At 40.0% G+C, this 19,535-nt stretch overlaps 1 protein-coding gene across 1 annotated transcript in view; it reads left to right on the top strand.

The window, feature by feature from the left end:
• Positions 1-19,535, top strand: part of LOC124796146 — a 117,804-nt gene that overhangs the window by 62,052 nt on the left and 36,217 nt on the right. Inside the window, exons 2-3 of the mRNA XM_047260238.1 lie at positions 13,406-13,588; positions 14,327-14,500. Coding sequence (XP_047116194.1) covers positions 13,406-13,588; positions 14,327-14,500 — 357 coding nt within the window. The remainder of the gene's footprint in view (positions 1-13,405; positions 13,589-14,326; positions 14,501-19,535) is intronic.

Here is a 19,535-nt window from a genome sequence, read left to right as displayed (position 1 = left end):
TGAATACGTCATTGATTTCGTTGCTGCGTTGTCCGCCATACGGTCTTAAATTATCACCCACAATACCCTGCACCTGATCTGTTGGAATACTGGTATACACGTTCTTGACCTCCAGAGAGAGTTCCTGAGGGGGTGGTTAAGCTAGAAAGTTTTTCAATTGGTTGTCCCCTATTGCGGATGTTGAAGCGAACTGGGTGGTGGCAGTGCCAGTCGAGGTACCTTGCAATCAACTTCTCAGTGTCGTAGCCGTTGCCCACCACGTGCGTTAACAACTGGACGAGCTGGAAAGTCGTCTTTATGTGGGTTAATCAAAGCTTGGAGTCTTCATGCTACTGGGTTCATAGGAACAATATTTTTCTTTTTTAACGGATTTGAAAAGGTAGTGGTCGTATTAATGGTCTTTTTAGAATAGCCAAATATCTGTTCGTAGGGTCTACATTAGACTTAACAATTCCATTATCTACAAACAGGGATTGCACTTTATTCACATACTGAACTTCATTTAAGATAACGGCTGTTTTTCCCTTGATCGACTGGACTATTAGCGGTTAATGTTCATCAGACTTTTTTGTTAATACTGCCCGAAACAGCCTTGTCACTGTAAAGTCGTTCCTTGACTAAACCAGACCCATCGTAGTCTGTACGGCCTCGCTCGATTTTTATTGACGGCAATCTCTACTTCACTGCCGTGGTTAGGTTGGCACCATGTAACGCAGAGACGGTGTGGGAGAGCAACGAACTAATCTGTTGTTGATTGGCCACATGATTGATCCTGTACGATGATCCTTCCTCTAAAATCATGTTTCTATCTCATTAAAAGTGATGTCAGAAAGGTTGCACACTCTAAGACAAAAGTCAAGACCACGTTCTATGACATCCTGACGAACAATCTGGTGGCCCTTATTATGTAACCTGCTTACTTTATCTTGATGTATAGCACTAGTACAATCTCGAAACTGTCCCACTATATCCTCAAGGTACTCGTGCTCCCAGTCATATTGCTGCTGTCTTACTAACTTAGAAAATACTAATTGGGCTAAATACAGTCCCTTATTTACGTGATCCTATTTTGCAGACAAACATCGTATTTCACATCGGATACAATATGTCATAACTTTGCGAACACAGTGTTCAGGCATATTCACTTTTTGTCGAAACAAATGTTTTATGTAATTTGGAACGCAACCATTCTTGAGACTCATCATATTGAACTGGACATGTGATTTAACTAAGGCTTTACTCTTATTTGAAAGTCTAAAGAAGGCTCTTTTTGCCTCGATTGGCATGCTTCTACAGACAACCTTGTAGGTTGGGCAACCACAGCTATGAGTATTCGTCTTGGGTATTGATAACCGCTTCAGATGTATTTAGACCTCTATTATTGGATCGCTACCGGTTTCGTGGCACTAAAAGCCACATCTTCAGGTGAACATCAGTATAATAATAAATCCAGCAGCAATAACAACCCTGAGACATAGACTGGCATGATAAATTATTTTAAGATTTTTAAAAATATTAAACACTTTTGCATGAGAATATCCAAAAAGTTTGTACTCACGTGACTAAAACAATAGAGCAGAAAAGCATGTCCCAGTTTAAATTTTCATTGATTATTATCCCAAGGAATTTTGTGTATTTGGAATTTTCTGCTAGGCACCTACCTATACAAATCTATATCTTCAATGTGTTGGTTTTTTAGTTAAAAATTTAAACAAAGTGTTTTAGAAATGTTGTTATGCAGATTTATTTGAGCAAAGCTTTGGATAACATTACTTATTTCCAAGTTGGTTTTTATTTCCAGATTTTCTGTGTTATTTTTCTTGAGTAGTAGAGTTATATCATCTGCTTAAGTAATTATATTTCCATAATTTACAGTATTTGGGATATGATTTGTATATAAAATGAAGAGAAATGGGCCAGTATGGATCCCTGTGGAACAGAGAAGTGTAAAATTGTTGCTTCAGATCAGATGGCAAGTGTTTTTTCCGTACCAAAATACTTGAAGTAGTAAGAGTGCTGTGTTCGTTATTTTCTGTGTTCTTGTAGCTAGAATACACTGTCGATGAGTAGGATCGTTTTTCACTTGTTACGTGTGTGGTTGCTTTTTGCAATCGGTTGTCCCATTTTTCTTCTTATGACATGGAAGCTCTATTCAAACTTTGGCGCAACAACAGACAGGCTGTGCCGGTGTCGTTGTCTTCCCCTGCGTCTCCGGCTACGTTTCCCCCTCCGTTTGCGCAGTTTGACGAGCCGGCGGAAGACTGGAGGATACAAGATAACTTGGACAGGATTTGTGATTGGTGTAAAGAATGGCAGCTAACTCTAAATATAGATAAATGTAAATTAATGCGGATGAATAGGAAAAAGGAAAAAGAATCCTGTAATGTTTGAATACTCCATTAGTAGTGTAGCGCTTGACACAGTCACGTCGATTAAATATTTGGGCGTAACAATGCAGAGCAATATGTAGTGGGACAAGCATGTAATGGCAGTTGTGGGGAAGGCAGATAGTCGTCTTCGATTCATTGGTAGAATTTTGGGAAGATGTGGTTCATCTGTAAAGGAGACCGCTTATAAAGCACTAATACGACCTATTCTTGAGTACTGCTCGAGCGTTTGGGATCCCTATCAGGTCGGATTGAGGAAGGACATAGAAGCAATTCAGAGGCGAGCTGCTAGATTTGTTACTGGTGGGTTTGATCATCACGCGAGTGTTACGGAAATGCTTCAGGAACTCGGGTGGGAGTCTGTAGAGGAAAGGACGCGTTTTTTTTTTTTTGTTTTTTTTTTCGTGAATCGCTACTGATAAAATTTAGAGAACCAGCATTTAAGTCTGACTGCAGTACAATTTTACTGCCGCCAACTTACATTTCGCGGAAAGACGCCAAAGATAAGATAAGGGAGATTAGGGCTCGTACAGAAGCATATAGGCAGTCATTTTTCCCTCGTTCTGTTTGGGAGTGGATGCTAGTTGTGGTACGAGATACCCTCCGCCACGAACCGTACGGTGGATTGCGGAGTATGTATGTAGATGTAGACGTAGATGTAGGCTGGGAGGCGTACGGACACCGCATATGGCAACACTTCCGTGCCATCCACGTGACGGATGTGGAGGTATGTTGTGCACTGTTTTTGTCCTGTACTTTCCCGCCTCGTATCAGGTGTTGCGGCAGGTGGCCCCATTACAGGAACCTTCTTCGTTGTCTTTTGACGATTTACGCTCGTTGTTGTCCGCTGCACACACGTTGTGGCCGCTAGGGTAGAATTCTACCAATGCGAGGAGCAGCCACATCAGTCTTATCCCGCCTAGGTCGCGACTCTCCACAGCCTTAGCCGCAAGTGCCGTTTCGTCACGTCCAAGTCAAAAGGGTCGTATGTCGACGTCACGGATTGCGATGTTATCATCCGCTCTACACCGTATAAAGGGTTACCGATGTTATCATCCGCTCTGCACCGTATAAGGAAGTCCGGCAACGGTCCCGCCAATCGGGAAATCCTCCCTCGAAGAGGTTTTGTTCATTGTCCGGTCGAACGAGGTCTCGCGCGCCGTTGGTCGGCAGCTGGAAGCGACGCCACAGCAGGGCAGCGTGTGTCTGGCGGCGCGAGCCAGCCGATCCGCCGGTTCCCGCACAGCACGTAAACACTGTTACAGCTTCCGCTTCCTGTTGCTGCCGTCTGCGTCTCGTTACTCCCACCATGATAGATCAGAGGGTCCCCAGCGGTGCCCTGTCAGGCGTCCGACAGACGTTTCATCGAGGTTTCGGTTCTCTCGGGGCAGTTGCGCCTGCCGGTGGCCATCGGCGCGGCAGTTTCGCTGCTTAGTGCCCGGACATATTCAGACCTCTGGTCTCCTCTGCTGTCGCCAGTAAACAGGCGCCTACGGGGATATGATTAACAGCAAATTCCCTTGCTCAGTGAGTCCACAGCTGATGTTACCTACAGATCACTAACTCGGCCTATTACCTTTATTGTTCTTCATTATGTTGTGTTGGCAGAAGAGCCAACACCGTGTTACTAGAGGAGGCCGAAATGGACGCATTTTAGCTCACGCAGGCTGGCGTGAGGAGGGAAGAACGATACTGACGTGAGGTCTGGAACATGACAAGGAATTAGAATTCAGAAAGCGGACATACTAAGTTTGATACTTAACTTCAATCCATTAATGATGAACGTCGCTCTTGACGGTACATGATCCACAATGTTATCTGTTCAGAAGACATAGTAACTGAATATGGCGCCTTGCTAGGTCGTAGCCAATGACGTAGCTGAAGGCTATGCTAAACTGTCGTCTCTGCAAATGAGAGCGTATGTAGGCAGTGAACCATCGATAGCAAAGTCGGCTGTCCAACTGGGGCGAGCGCTAGGGAGTCTCTAGACTAGACCCGCCGTGTGCCGGCGCTCGGTCTGTAATCACTGATAGTGGCGACACGCGGGTCCGACGTATACTAACGGACCACGACCGATTTAAAGGTTACCACCTAGCAAGTGTGGTGTCTGGCGGTGACACCACACTAGCTCAGCAAACATTTCCGGATTTGATGCCTTTCAGGCCCTTGGATTTCCCTCACGAACTTAGAGATATCTTTACGGAAGTCCTAGGGTGCGCCACAGGCTTTAAAGCCTACATAACCTTGAAGCAGGCGGCTCTGTAGATTCCAATAGCCCTCTGCTCCCAAATCGAGGCAGAGTTTGTCTGGCTCGCATCTCTCGGGGTCGTGGTTCCTGTTTCACTTGTTATCGTTATTAAACCCTGAGGTAAACTGCGACGTTGCGGTCATTTTAAGGTCATTGTGAATTCACTGTTCACGGTCGACATGTCTTCATTGACACGTGCCGCATCCACAAGAGCTGTTCACATCGTTAGCAGTGGGTCAGTTCTCCTCCAAACTCGATCTTTTCCGAAGTATATTACCAGTCACCCTCGGATGAGTCGTCGCAGCATATCGTGTTTTGTAATATGCCTTTCGGCCTATTTCGATACCGACGGTTAATGTTTGCCCCTGCAATTTTTCGATGCAATCTGCAACAGGACACGTCCATTATTCTGCAATGTATGAACTACCTGGATGATACTGTAGCTACCAGATGTACTACGACTGACCACCTGCACAACCTCCAGGCCTGTTTTGAAAAATTTTGGGCTTCAGATGTGGTTGCAATCTACAGAATTGTAAATTTTTCCAACCCCCTCTTGAGTATCTGGGCCACAGTGTATCATGGCACAGTGTCCGACAATGGGTGGATCCGGTCAAGGTGATTACGTATTTGCTACATCCCTCATCGTTGCTTAAACTGCAGGCTTTTCTGACTCAAACTGGCTATTACCACTGCTTCATACCCGCGAGATCCACCATTGCGCACCCTCTCTACCAGCCGGTCGGGGTGGCCGAGTGGCTCTAGGCACTTCAGTCCAGAACCGTGTGACTGCTATGGTCACAGGTTCGAATCCTGCCTTGGGCATGAATGTGTGTGATGTCCTTAGGTTAGTTAGGTTTAAGTAGTTCTAAGTTCTAGGGGACTGATGACCTCAGATGTTAAGTCCCATAGTGCTAAGAGCCATTTGAACCTCTCTACCTCCTTCTCGACGAGGGTGCCTCCATTATCCGGTCTCTGGCGTACAATCAGGCCTTTTCCACGCTGAAGGACCGCCTCAGGTCAGCGCCACGCCAAGCTACTTTTGATCATAGCAAACCGACAGTTTCAGCTGTGGACACTTTGCAGTACAGCAAGAGGACCACCCTCGCCCATCGGAATGCAGACGGCTTGGCGCAGCCACTGGTGTCTGCACCCAAAACTCCCAATCCGGCACAGATCTGTTAGGTCAAGAAGAAAGTTCTGGCCATTGTGTATAGGCACCAAATTTCACATATTCTCATATGGCGCCAGATTCCAGCTCATTAAGGACCAAAAGCTGTTACTTTCGTTATTATGTCCACCCATGTCTCCGATAAGGTAGCCCATAGGCTGCAGTGCTAGGCATTATTCCTCTCCAAATATCACTATTTTCGCCCACTTGGCACCATGCCAATGCGGACAGCTTATCCAGGCTGCCTGTGGGTTCAGACTGTGAGTTTGATAGAGAGGAGCTTGTGTGTTTGTGTGTTCCCAACTGAATGCAGCCTCTCACCAGATGGTAGACGACTTTCTGATCACTAGTACCCAAGTCACCAGGGCCGCAGCTTCTGACCCCGACCTCAAGCAAGTCATCCACCTCGTCCAGTAGCGTTGGCCATCTCGTCCTCCAGGGATGCTTCTTATTCGTTTTGTGACTGTTTTGTCATGCACAATCGTGTCTCATTCTTAGACAGGATCCTCCTCCTCTCCACAGATGACGCAGCTCCCAGAGTGGTCATTCAGGATTTGCAGCAGGAGGTTTTATAGCTGTTGTATTAGGATCACTGGGGCTTTCCCAACCAAAACCTTGGCTTGCAGATATGTATACTGACCCGCCATTGACCAGCAGCAGAAGCATTTGGTGGCTGCGTGTCCCCAGTGTGCTAGTCAGCAAGCAGCTCATAAGGCTTTGCTTTCCCCACAGGCTTCAGCAACCCATCCCTGGGAACACATCCATGTGGAATTTGCAGGTCCATTTCTGAATGTGTTTTAGCTGTCACTGGTGTGTTTTCTCATTATCCATGTGTGGTCCAGTGCTCCTTGGCCATTATGAAGATTACTATTCAGGCTCTTTAAAAAAAAAATTTCTGTGGACAGTCTTCCAGTTACTCTCATTTCTAAAAACAAGTCTCAGTTCCTGTCCCAGACATTCTGTGATTTCTGTGTGCATTTGGGCATTCACCATATTCGCTCCCCTCCCTTTCACCGAATTTAATGGGGAGGCTGAGCACATAGTTCACACCTTTAAGACCCAAAGGAAAAAATATCTGCAGGACTTTCTTACCAAGGAGGCGCCACTGTTTTTTCTGATGGTGGCCTGCGTAAGATCCCACAGCCACAATCTGGGCATGCAGCTGTAGGCACACCACAGAAGCTGCATGACTCCAGCACCAGCAGAAGCCCCCCCACTCTTTGATGCACACGTGGCCTCTCTGTAGTGCACTCTACTGGCTGGCTGGCGGCTTATAGAGTCAGGCCCGGCCAGCCTCGCTCTCAGTCTGATGTTCAATTAAGCTCATGTGACGAGGACTAGTTGGGCAGCCACTCAGTGGCAAGTGATTTTTCTGTACCAAAGTACTAGAAACAATAAAGTGTTGTGTTTGTGTGACATGGGCCCCCTTGGCCTCTGGACATGGATACCCTAAGAATCACTAAATGTGGAAAATTGAAGGTAAATTACGAGAGAAGCAGTTTCATTTTAGGACGTATGATGGCACTCAAAAAACAGTTTAGCACACCATTAACGACAGAGAGCAGATTTGTGGAAAACAAGGAAATGTATTCTGAATTTGTAGATTTGGAGAAGGCTTGTCACAAAGTCAGCTAGAATTTTAATTCTTGAGTAGTGTAGAAGGGTAGCCCACTTTCTTTGTGCAATGTAGACAGAACTAGTCAGTAGCGATGAAATAAATACTAGAGGCCAAATTCAGAAATTAACGTGATGTCGGGCAGAGTAGTTACCACTATCACTTAATTTTTTAACAGATGAGGCAATGAGGGAAGTAAAGGACTGTCTTAATAATCCCTAAACAGGCAGCATGCATACATAAAAAAATCAAATCATAGATAAATAGCCTATATACCAAAGAAACTGTGCAAATGGTCTGTTAACTAAGGAATTAATTATTTTGTATGTCGTAAATGACAATAACTTTGTTTAAAAAGAGAAACAGTTGTATGTTTAGTTATGCATGATCAGACCTGTAACATACTGGTACATCAAATGTTATACAGTGATGATGATGATGATGATGATGATGTTTCGTTTGTGGGGCACTCAACTGCACAGTCATCAGTGCCCGTACAACGTCCCAATTTTTACACAGTCCATTTTCGTTTCACAATCCAATCACAAATGATGATGATGCTGATGATGATGATGATGAAATGATGAGGACAACGCAAATACCCAGTCCCCTGGCAGAGAAAATCCCCAACCCAGCCAGGAACTGAATCTGGGACGTGTGATCCAGAGGCAGCAATGCTAGCCCATAGACCATGAGCTGCAGACTATATAGCAATGGATAAATGTGTGTGCTCCACAGTGGTGGATAAATATGGAAGGCACACAAGGCTCGCACCCCCCTTCCCCCCTTGCGGGGTCGCCAGCATTGCCACCCGCGCTGCCCCCACCAGTCAGTCCGCACGGTATTCGTTCATTTCTTTCGTCAGTCAACTCGACTGGATCAAGTTATTGAGCAGCTGTAATTTTCTATGTAGCACATGTCGCCATCATAGTATTTTAAACATTTCTGTCTTGCACATAGATAGCTAACACATACCTACAAGAAGTCGCGGCCATTATAGTGATCTTAATACATTATTCTGTCTGGCATTTGTTCGAGAAAAGTTGCGAATGTTCTACTGTTTTGTGATTAAAAAGAGACTAATGGGAGAGATACTTCAATACAAGCAAACGAACATAAACACCCTTAATGATTGTGATTCTGTTATGCAAGCATTGTCTGTTTATCCTAGATCTGACTATCCTACTTTGCACATGACGTACAAAATATTTTCGTGTCTGCCTGCATCTACTACTACAGCAAAAAGAAGTTTTTCAACATTGCAGCATACAAAGATATGGCTGAGGTCAACAATGAAGGAGAATCGACTTCATGGCTTAGGTCTGTTGAACACTAACTCTGACATTGATTGTCCTAGTGACAATGTAATTAACCAATTTGCCAGGAGGAAGAGGCACATAGAATTCATCATTTAAGGAAGAGAATCACAATTGTAACTTTTTTATATCATAAGATGGCATTGTGTTGTGTATGTGTATAATCAGTTTAAATAAAACTTTCTTAAACTTTGCATGTGACTTGATTATTTTTTATTACGGTAAAAGTAAAGGTAGCTGAAGATATCTTTAGCGCCCCCTCCTTGTGGTTTTTCTGTATCTGCCACTGGTGCCCTGGGACTGTTACATTTGTTACTAGTAGGTTCAGACATCTCGCAAGTGTTATGGAGATGCTTCAGGAGCTCAAATGGGACTCCCTGGATGGAAAGTGACGTTCATTTTGAGAACCATTATTGAGAAAATTTAGAATACTGGCATTTGAAGCTGACTGCAGAATGATTCTGTTGCCTCATAAATTGCATGTAAGGAACATGAAGATAAGATATAAGAAATTAGGGCTCATATGAAGGTGTATAGACAGTAATTTTTCTCTTGTTCTATTTGCAAGTGGGACAGGAAAGCAAATGGTTAGTAGTGGAGTATGGATGTAGATGTAGGTATAGATGGAGACCAAATAACTGGATGAGTAAAGACACCACTCAAAGTGTAGTGGGTTTGTTGAATGGATAGGCACACATGCAAAAACATTTAAGATTGACGCCAGTTGTGGAAGGAAACACACTCTCAAGGTGTGTCTTTTTGCATTTACTACTGTCTTGTGCCTCTTTTTATAGTAGTGTCCTCATATACATGGAAAAGTTAATGAAAAAGCTCAGTTCTGCCTACTTTGCACTCACAAGTCTCTATTGCTTTGTTCACCTGCAGATATTGTTGTCAGCATACTTTGCATACTTTAACATAGTTGTTCCCTATGGCATAAGCTCATGGGTCATTACACCTAAGGAGAAAAAAAGTGTTCATTTGCAGAAGCATGTGATAATGACATTGTGTAAAGTTAATAATTAGACATCTTGCTGAAGTCTTTTCAGGGACTTACATGTTCTTAGAATTACATGCCAATGTGTATACTCCCTATCGGTGTTTGTGGTTGATAACTATTACTCCAGAAGTTTTTAGTGATGTCAGTACCAGCCACGAAAGCTTACATTGTATGAACTAGAGTAAATTTAGGATGAACCCAGTAATTCACAACTGCCGTACACAAAGAAATACTTTCCATGTAAACTATGCACCCCTCTCTAGAGTTCACAATAGAGTTTTAACAGATTGCCAGTGGCCATCAGGGAGGAAACTGAAAATTCCCAAAGATTTCAACACAACATGAAGGAGTACATCATTAGCCACTTCATCTAGAATGTGTCTGAATACTTGGGAGTTAGGAATGTAAGTTCTGCCTGACTCTAATGTTTGTGTCGGATAGAGCTAGATTTTACCAGTATGTAGATTGTTGGTAGTGGTCTGTGTAAAGTTAAAATGGTTTGTTTGAAGCAGGATATCAGATAATAATGGAAACTGCATGGTATAGAAGAAGCAACAGTGGCTTTGTTTTCAGAATAGCCCTTTTTCTCCTAGTTTACATATATAAAGTAATTATCTTAATTATCAGTTTGAGTGTATTAGCACTGGTCATAATTGGTTACTAACCTCCACCCCAAACTTTCCACCCTCTGACACCCTCAGAACACAGTTTATCCCTTATTACAGTTCTAGTGCACCTAGTTGTGGTACAAACATTTAAAATTTGTTCTTAACCCACTTAATTTAATAATATATGTTAATTTTATACCATTAAGACACAATTTTTAACAATCTGCAATTTTTCCATCCCCTGCAGTGTGGAAATTATTAATTCTAGAGAAACTATGATTAGGACCTTTTTGCAGGAAATTTAATGTAGTTTTATTTTGTATTGGGTAAGATTTTTGCTAGAAGCTGCAATCTTTTAGATAATCAAGAAAAACATGTAGAAAAAGACTTTTAAATGCCCATCTCCCCCCTCCCACTTCCTCACCTCCCACACCCCCTCAAAACCCCTCCACACTCATACCCATACAGTCAGGATTTTTGGTACATTGTTTACTGCCACTGTCACTACACTAACTTTTTCCTCCAGTTGATATGAAGAACAGAAACGTACAATTTGGTGTAGGGAAGAAAGGACTTAGGTGTCTCAGTTTCTATGTATATCAGTTTCTATGCATATCAGTTTCTATGTATATGTGAATTGTATTGAGGTACACTTAACATATTTTCCTTACCATTAGGCCAAAACTTTGTATAGATGTTGATTGGCAATTTTTGCTGGCTGCTCATGACAGCTAATGTAATTTAAAAGTAGAACACCAATTCCCAATGACTAACATAATGTGAAGAAAGACTAGCATTTACACTCTGGTTATTAGCAATTGGAGAAATTTACATTAGTGATTGTTTTACCTTTTAATAGCTGCTATATATTAGACAATTTCTAATTCTGCAGTGACATGTGTGAAGTGCTTCATGGATTTTATTAAAGTACATACACTATCTGGTCACATTTTACCCAATCAAATTAATGTACTCACCTGTCAAAAGCCCGAAGAACTACCTTCTGCAGTACAGACTGCAACAAGATGTGCAGGAAGAGAGTCAGTGAGTTTCCAGAAGGTACCAACAGGGATGTTGAGTTATTCTCACTCCAGTTCCATGGCCAGATGCACTATGTTACTCAGTTGAGAATCTGTGGCACATATAACCCAATTGAGGTGGCCCCACAGATTCTTGATTTGGTTTAAATTTGGGGGGTTTGGTGGCCATGGGACTATGGTAAACTCATCCTGGTGCTCTTCAGACCATGCACATACACTGTGAGCTATGTAACAGATTGCAGTGTCTTGTTGGTAAGTGCCATCATAAGAAAAATAAACTGAATGTAGGTATGTACACTGTTCCCAAGGATAGATGCATACTTGTGTTGATCCACTGTGTCTTCCAGAATGACAAGATTAACCATGGAATGCCACAAAAATATTCCCCAGACCATAATGCTCTCTCCTCCAGCCTGAACCCTTTCAGTAATTGTTGCAGTGTGTTTGCTTTCAGTCCTATGGAGCATAAAACATGACTCATCTGAAAATGCCACCTGTTGCCATTCAATGGACATTCAGTTATTATATTGGTGTGCAAATTTCAGCCATCATTACCAATGTATAGCAGTCAGCATGGGTGCAAGAACCAAGCATCTGCTGTGGATGCCCATACAAAGCAAAGTTCGCTGAACTGTTGTTGAGGAGATGCTGTTGGTAGCCCTTGTTTCATGTGGGTGGTCAGTTACTCTACAGTTGCACATCTGTTCACCTTAGACATCTCCACAGCTGTCATTTACCCTTGTCATCTGTGGCCCACGGTGTACTGCAATTGCCTTGCACCAGTTTCAGATAGTGCAATTTTGCGATGCACAGTATACTTTGTGTATGGCAGCACAAGAAAAGGTTTAAAAACTAAGCCATTTTGGAAATACTTCCATCCTTGGCCCAAAAGCCAATGATTACGCTCCTTTGGATGTCAGATAAATTGCTCCATTTCCGCAATAAGACAATGACTGCACTGTGTTCCTCATCCCCCGACAGGCTTTATATGCCCCACACAGATAGTGCTGCCACCTGCCATCTGTGAGTGGTTATTGCATGTTGATGCTGAAAATAGGCAATGATCACATCAGTGTGACTGGATCATGTATAAGGAAGATAATGTCAATAAAAAATTATTAATGAAATGTGGCGTACATATATGAGCTGTCACACAGGTTAAATGATAAAATCTTCTGTGGTATATAGTTTGCTACAGAACAGATAGTACGATGTAGTGTAAACCACTTTTATTTATCATCAAAAATATGTAACATAACAGTGATGCATCTGCCATGAAATTATAGACACTGTGAATGTGAACTGTAAGATGATAAGGTCTTTCTATATGTTTAATCAGGGTAATAGATGCATGTTCATACACATTTACTTTCAAGGAAATTTATTGTGCTTTTTCTTTTCAATAAAAATGATTACTAAGCTTGTACTTATTCACTCTGTTCCAGCAAGATGAAGGGGACTAATAAATTTAGCCCCTTTCTCACATTCTCACTAGATGCTCTCAATTTTTTTCCAGTTTTCTACTAATTACATTTCTTTTCATTTGAGATTAGTGCTGGGGATCTTGTTGGATCTCTGATGCATGTATGATATCTACATTCTCCTAAGTATTTGATTGGTGTACATATTTCTTACTGTGGTCTTCCTTTCAGTGTTTATTCTATCAATTTCTAGTACTCAGTAAAGTATTGAATAAACTAATTCTGAGTATTAAGGTGGCACCTTTAATGTAAAAATATTAAATTTATACAGATAAATAAAATATAGCTTCCTTCTTCTTTGTCATCACCAAGATGAAAGTGCCACCCATTGCACTGTCATAAAATCAGTGTCTCTCACCTTTCAATAAGGCCTCTTTTTATATAGCTACACAACAACATTTCTGTATATTTTAATGTTACTTAACAACTAGAGAACTTAGTTTAGTTATAAAATCATTTTACGAATGTTAATAAAATGATCACCTTGTCAGGGGCTGTCTTGTGCTTACCAATGAAAATATTCTCCTTTTATGTTTCAGAACAGACCAACAACACTACCAGTCTAATATGTCCCTCTGCAACCACCAATATACCTCTATTCAGTCTTCCATGCAAAAATGATGGTGACTGTAAAGCATTCAAACTACAATGCTGTGAGGTACAAGGTAAAAGACGATGTCTGAAGGGAATTCCTAGACCAAAGCCAGAGCCTATTCATAAACGTAAGTGGCTTTAAACCTCTTACTCACAAACATTTTAGGAAAAAAACTTTTGAACATTTTATGTAAGATGCTCATTGTCTTACATTTTGTATTATTTACTTCAGTTGTTTTAGATTTTCATCATTCAAATATTAATATCACAGTCACCAAAAACTGTTCTGCTCTATGGTTCCAAAGAGTTGTGTGTTAAAGTACGTTTCTTTGTTTTGTGTCCAGCATATGGAACATGGTGATGCAATTTCCATGACTGTAGTGTTACTTGGAACCAAATGACAGCACCACTTGCACTTTTATTTTTGTTTTAGATTACCAAAATCAATCTTGACCACCAAGGGCATTTTCCGGTGGTTATACATCTATTTTATTTATTGTTGTAGAAGTATATGGAGATACAAACATGTACTCCCACAATGATGACTGGAAAATGGCCTTGGTCACAGAAATTGGTCACAGTAATCAAACCTAGAAGTAAGAAGGCAGCTGGTCATATCATTTGATTGCAAATGTTTCTTTGTGTTTCTAATGCCAGTAAGATTACCTATAGTACCAGTCACATTACCTTGTGTTTAGGTGTGCATAAATAAGAGACACAAAGTAGAAAAGAGTCACAGTTTTAACAAAGACTCATTTAATAATTTTCAATTGCATTTAATATTAATCCTTAACCCCCACAAACTGTATGATGCTCATGTACCAAACAAGAAACAGGATTCAAGATCTGAATGTATTGTTTTTCAGCTTTTCGTAATGGTGTGCCACGAAAGTGCCCCAAAGAACAAATGATTGAGCCTTTTCCAATTAAAAATTGTACCACTGATGAAGACTGCTGGCCTCGTATATGTTGCCCAGATGGACAGGTCAATTACTGCCGTATTCCTTTACCTGAATGGAGCCAAGTTCCTCAACTATCAGGTAATAGCATAACAGTAAAAGCAATATAAATTAAGTGTATAGTGAATTTTTAATTTTCTCCAGTGAATTTTCCTTTCAATATATGATGAAGTAATGAGACTCAACATACATAAATGCTTATGGTATTATTTGATCGAAATGGCAATTGAAATTTTGAAAAATTAAAGCTGTTTGAGACGCACACACAAGCTAAACTATTGCCTGACAACAGTGAGAAAATTAAAATATTATTAAAACTACTGAAACAATGTCTTAGAAACAGATTTAGGAGGAATGGCAATCATGCAAATTGGTCCATAAAGGTACTATAAAATTAAACAGACTGCAATTGGAAATTACAGATCTGCAATAATAAATGGATTAATATAAGTTAAAATGAAAAATAATAATGCTACAAGGGCTATTCAGAAAGCAAGATATAATTTTTTATTCTACATAGATGCCTCCTACATTAAGGCATGAGTTTTCCATGTTTTCATTATAGAATTTTGCCACCTGTGAGCTAGCCCATGTTCTGACACTCTCCTTTATCTCCTCATCACTTTCAAAAAACTGTGACCCTAGCCATTTTTATATCTTTGGAAACAGGTTAGAATCACTCAGTAACAAATAAGGGTTACATGCAGCATGATCAAACTATTCCAAGTTGAAAGTGTTAAGCAATGTTTATGTGTGTGCATCAAGCAGTATTCTGCACAAAAATAATGCCAGAATTCAGCATCTAACATCTTTCATTCTGGACTGCTCTTCTGAGATTGTTCAGCATTTTGCAATAAATGTTAGAGTTTTCTGTAGTGGCTCTTCCCATAAAAGCTCCCAAAAAATTGTCATCACCGACTTTTGTGCAGAAAATGTTTGGCTACACTTCAGTAGAGGCCTGTGTGGCAAGCTTGTGTGACCACACTTCACTGACTGGTTTCTGACATACCAGTATGTAACCCATTTTTCATCCACTGTCATGATGTGATAGAAGAATTCATCTTCATCTGCTCTGTACCACATCAGAAATGTTAATGCAGCTCCCAAAATCTTCACTTTGTAGACATCAGCCAGAATCTTCAGGACCCCATATGCACAAAATTTGTGACACACAGTTCATACCATACTGTCCTTATGGAAAACTGGCTGATTATTCTGTAATCATGAACTGAATCATGCAATATCCAGTATTTGGGGCATTTGGATGTGACAGTAGTCTGATGTTGGACTGCACAGGAACATGCAAGCAAGCATATTTGTCGTCAATGTTCCTGTCAAACCTGTCTGACCGCCACAAGGGAAGGTTGTCATATTGTACACCAAGCACATCAAAACCCCTTCTCATCTGCATGTGCAATGGACTCCAAACAACATTCTGTATCATTGCACACCATTAGTAGGAGAACAGCAGCAGCCAGTGACCATTTTTCAACAGAACACTGTTCATTCACCTGCAGCACTGGTCTCTTTCAACTACCTAAAAGATGTCTGGGTACTCCCATGGCCAGTGAGTTCCCCAGACCAGAGCCCAATAGAACATGTGTGGGACCATCTTGGATGTCAACTCCATCCAAGTGCCAGTAACCAGGATATGAAGGACCATTTATAACAGTTGTGGGAATGTTCACTCTGGAAGAGAATACAACACTCATAAGTTAGTTTCTTTCTAAATTTGACATATTTTATAATCACTGAAATAACTTTGCACATCATCTCAACCTGTGAGGTTTCATTTCATTCTGTCCTTCCTTTCTGGGTGCTTCACATTTTTATCAGGCAGTATATTTTTGAATGTTACTGTTATTTCCCAACTATGATTGATTGTTGTCATTTTTCCCATAAGGGATTAATTTACTGTGAGAATGTTGCCAGTAAGTCCCACTCTTTAAAGAGCTGTCTACAAGAAGTTCTGGAGTCAAATCACATATTATCCTTATTACACACTTCTCTGTAAGAAACATGCCTTTCTTCAGTGACAAATTGCCTTGGAGTATGATGCCATAAGACACCATAAGACATTAGTGAAATACGTAGCAAAAATGAGCTTACTTTTAGACATTTTCATCTCTAAAATCTGATGTTATCTGTAACACAAAAGTTACAGAGTTTAAATCTTTAAGAATATTGTAATATGTGACTTCCAGTACTGGATTTTATTAATGTAAACACTTAAGACTCTACAATATTCTGTTTCACTTATTGATTTACTCTCATGCATTATTTCGAAAGGTGTGATCAAACTTTGTGCAGTGGTGAATTGCACATATTGAGTTTTATCTAAATTCAGTGACAGCCTATTTGCAGAGAACCAGTTATTTATTTTAAAGAAAATATTATTTGCATTTTCAAGTGTTGAAGTTGCTCCCTTAGGCTTGATTCAAATACTTGGATCATTAGCAAAGGGAACCATTTGTGCTTCTCAAAAGTACAATGTACAATGATATAATAGTCATGAAAGCTTCCACAACTTTGTTAAAATTTGTAATTTATAGTTTATTTCTCCAGCTGAATTACATATTTATTTTCATTACATCATACATTCTGAAGATGCTGTTTCATTGCATACTCTCCTTTAGTTTCTTAATGCAACCTTCCGCACCCTTTTAGTTAGACAGGATGAAAAGCAGTTACCCAAGTTGGCTACCCAAGATCTCTATTGGAGATTCTGTAGTAAGGTACTGCTAACTGAACAGTCAAACGCTTTAGACAAGTCAGAGAAAATTCAGCTGGCAATATTTTGTCATTTGAATTTTGTATAATTTTATTTATGAATTAAAAAAATAGCATGTCCAGTGGAAAGGCCCTTTTGAAATTCAAATTGAGATTAAGTATCTTATTTTGAATGTGGTGTATTATCATTCATACATACATAATTTTTCCCAGTATCTTTAACAAGAAGGTAAGCAGTGATACTGGTCGGAAGTATCTGTCTTACTATTTTTCTCAGTAAACAATCTAACAATAGCATATTTCAGTGTGCCAGGCAACATCCCCTGTGATAGTGACATGTTGCATACATTGTACATATGTTAAGAACATGATTTTAGGCCCTTACATGAGATATGGTGAATTATTCTTTTGGTTTTATTGGGTGAATTTTCGTTTTGATATATGGTGACTCAATTAGACTCAACATAAAATTTCTATGACAATATTTGGTGAAAGTGAAATTTTCAGATTCACACACAAGCTACATTGCCTGACAGCAATGGGAAGGTTAAAAAAATATTAAAACTATTGAAACAATGTCTTAGGAACAAATTTAAAGTGAAAGGTGACCGCACATCATGGTCCGTAAAAGCAATATGAAAAACTGAACACATTGCAGTTGTAAATTACAGATTTGCAATAATAATGGAGTTAATAATTTAAAATACAAAACAATAATATTATATTATGTCATGCTTCATAGTCCAGTAATCAGTTCTAGGTAAGTAGATAGATATATGTAAATTTTTAAAGTAAACAAGACTGAGTATCAGTGAAATTCATTTTTAATCTCTTCAGGGATATTGGCACAATTGTGACCATTAACCTAGTGCTGAATATATTGAAGAAAATGAGGTCCTGTAATGGGCAGTGGTTACATTTGTGGCCATTGTGTTCCTGTAAGTTGGCTACCTTGTCCGTAGTTCATTACCTTCGACTGTTATGGAGAGAGATGTTTTTATACCTGTAGATAGTCAGTGGCAGCCTGTTGTTCAGTACGTGCATCATAATTTACACTTTTCTGCAAGAGAATTTTTCGTCTACAATTTTTTATTGTGTGCTTTGAACATTTATTATCATAATGTTACTGTTGAAACAGTGATATCTGGGAACTATTTTGTATAAATTGACTGTTTACAAACATACACATTTGTGGACACAGTGCAATAGGTGACATAACCTGAAATACAACATAACCACCAGTGTCTCAATTATAAAATACCGTTTTTGTCATTTTGTTACTTTCATTTATGTTACAGTTTCTCTTACAACATTATTAAAAATGAATCAAAGGAAAGCATTGAGCCCAGAGGAAATTTTACTCATTTTAGATTCTGTTGATGATGCCAATTGTTCTGATTTGGACATAATTACAATTGATGAAGACAGTGATATTCCTGATGATGATTCTGATGATGATAGTGTTGTTGATGATGACATTGTTGCTAGTGGTGATTTAGCTGTTGATAGTGCAATTCATTCAATAACAGTGCAGACCAATAGTGCAACTACAAGTTCCACAGTTTCGAATTCTCCAACATCTTCCTGTATTATATGGTATCCAAACAAGGACAATGACTTCATTGGTAACATTCCCGCATTCTGTGGTGTTTACAAAAGTAATGGTGATCCTTCAGTACAAAGACACCATATTTTTGCTACTGCAACATGTTCACTCCTGAAGCACTGGACGTGATAGTTAGAGAGACAACACGGTATGCTTTTTCAAATGGTGAATGCAATTTCTCTTTCTCAGTAAGTGAAATTCATTGCTCCTTAGTGATTAATTTGATTATGACATATATAAAATACCCAAACTATCATATGTACTGGTCAAGTAACCCAGCTTTGAGAATGGATCTTACTGCTGACATTATGTCACTAAAGAGATTTGAGAAAATAAAAATGTATTTACATTTTGTAGACAGTGATGAAATCCCTGAAAACAACATTGAAATGTTTGTGAAGGTGAAACCCATTTTGGACGTACTGAAAGAGACATTTTCAGGGACAGTAACTCCTACTGAATATCACTCAATAGATGAAATGATTATCCCTTTCAAGGGTAGAAGCAGGGTAAAACAGTATATAAAGTCTAAACTGAAAAAGTGTGGATTCAAAGCAAGGGTACGCTCTGGCTCAGATGGATATGTGACATTTTGTAAGATGTACCAAGGGAAAAGGCAGGAACAGAATAACACACTGAGCCCTAACTTTAGTCCTATTGGGGACGCTGTTGTAAGATTGTGCCAGAGGCTGGAAGGAAAGAATCACAAGATTATTATTGACAATTTATTCACAACAATCCCATTGCTTTTGTATCTGAAGCAAAAGAAAATTCATGTAT

This window comes from Schistocerca piceifrons, chromosome 4 (genome assembly GCF_021461385.2).
Source record: "Schistocerca piceifrons isolate TAMUIC-IGC-003096 chromosome 4, iqSchPice1.1, whole genome shotgun sequence".
In the NCBI taxonomy this organism is placed as follows: Eukaryota; Metazoa; Arthropoda; class Insecta; order Orthoptera; family Acrididae; genus Schistocerca; species Schistocerca piceifrons.
The sequence above is the reverse complement of the archived record's forward strand: the minus strand, read 5'-3'. Positions and strand labels throughout refer to the sequence as shown.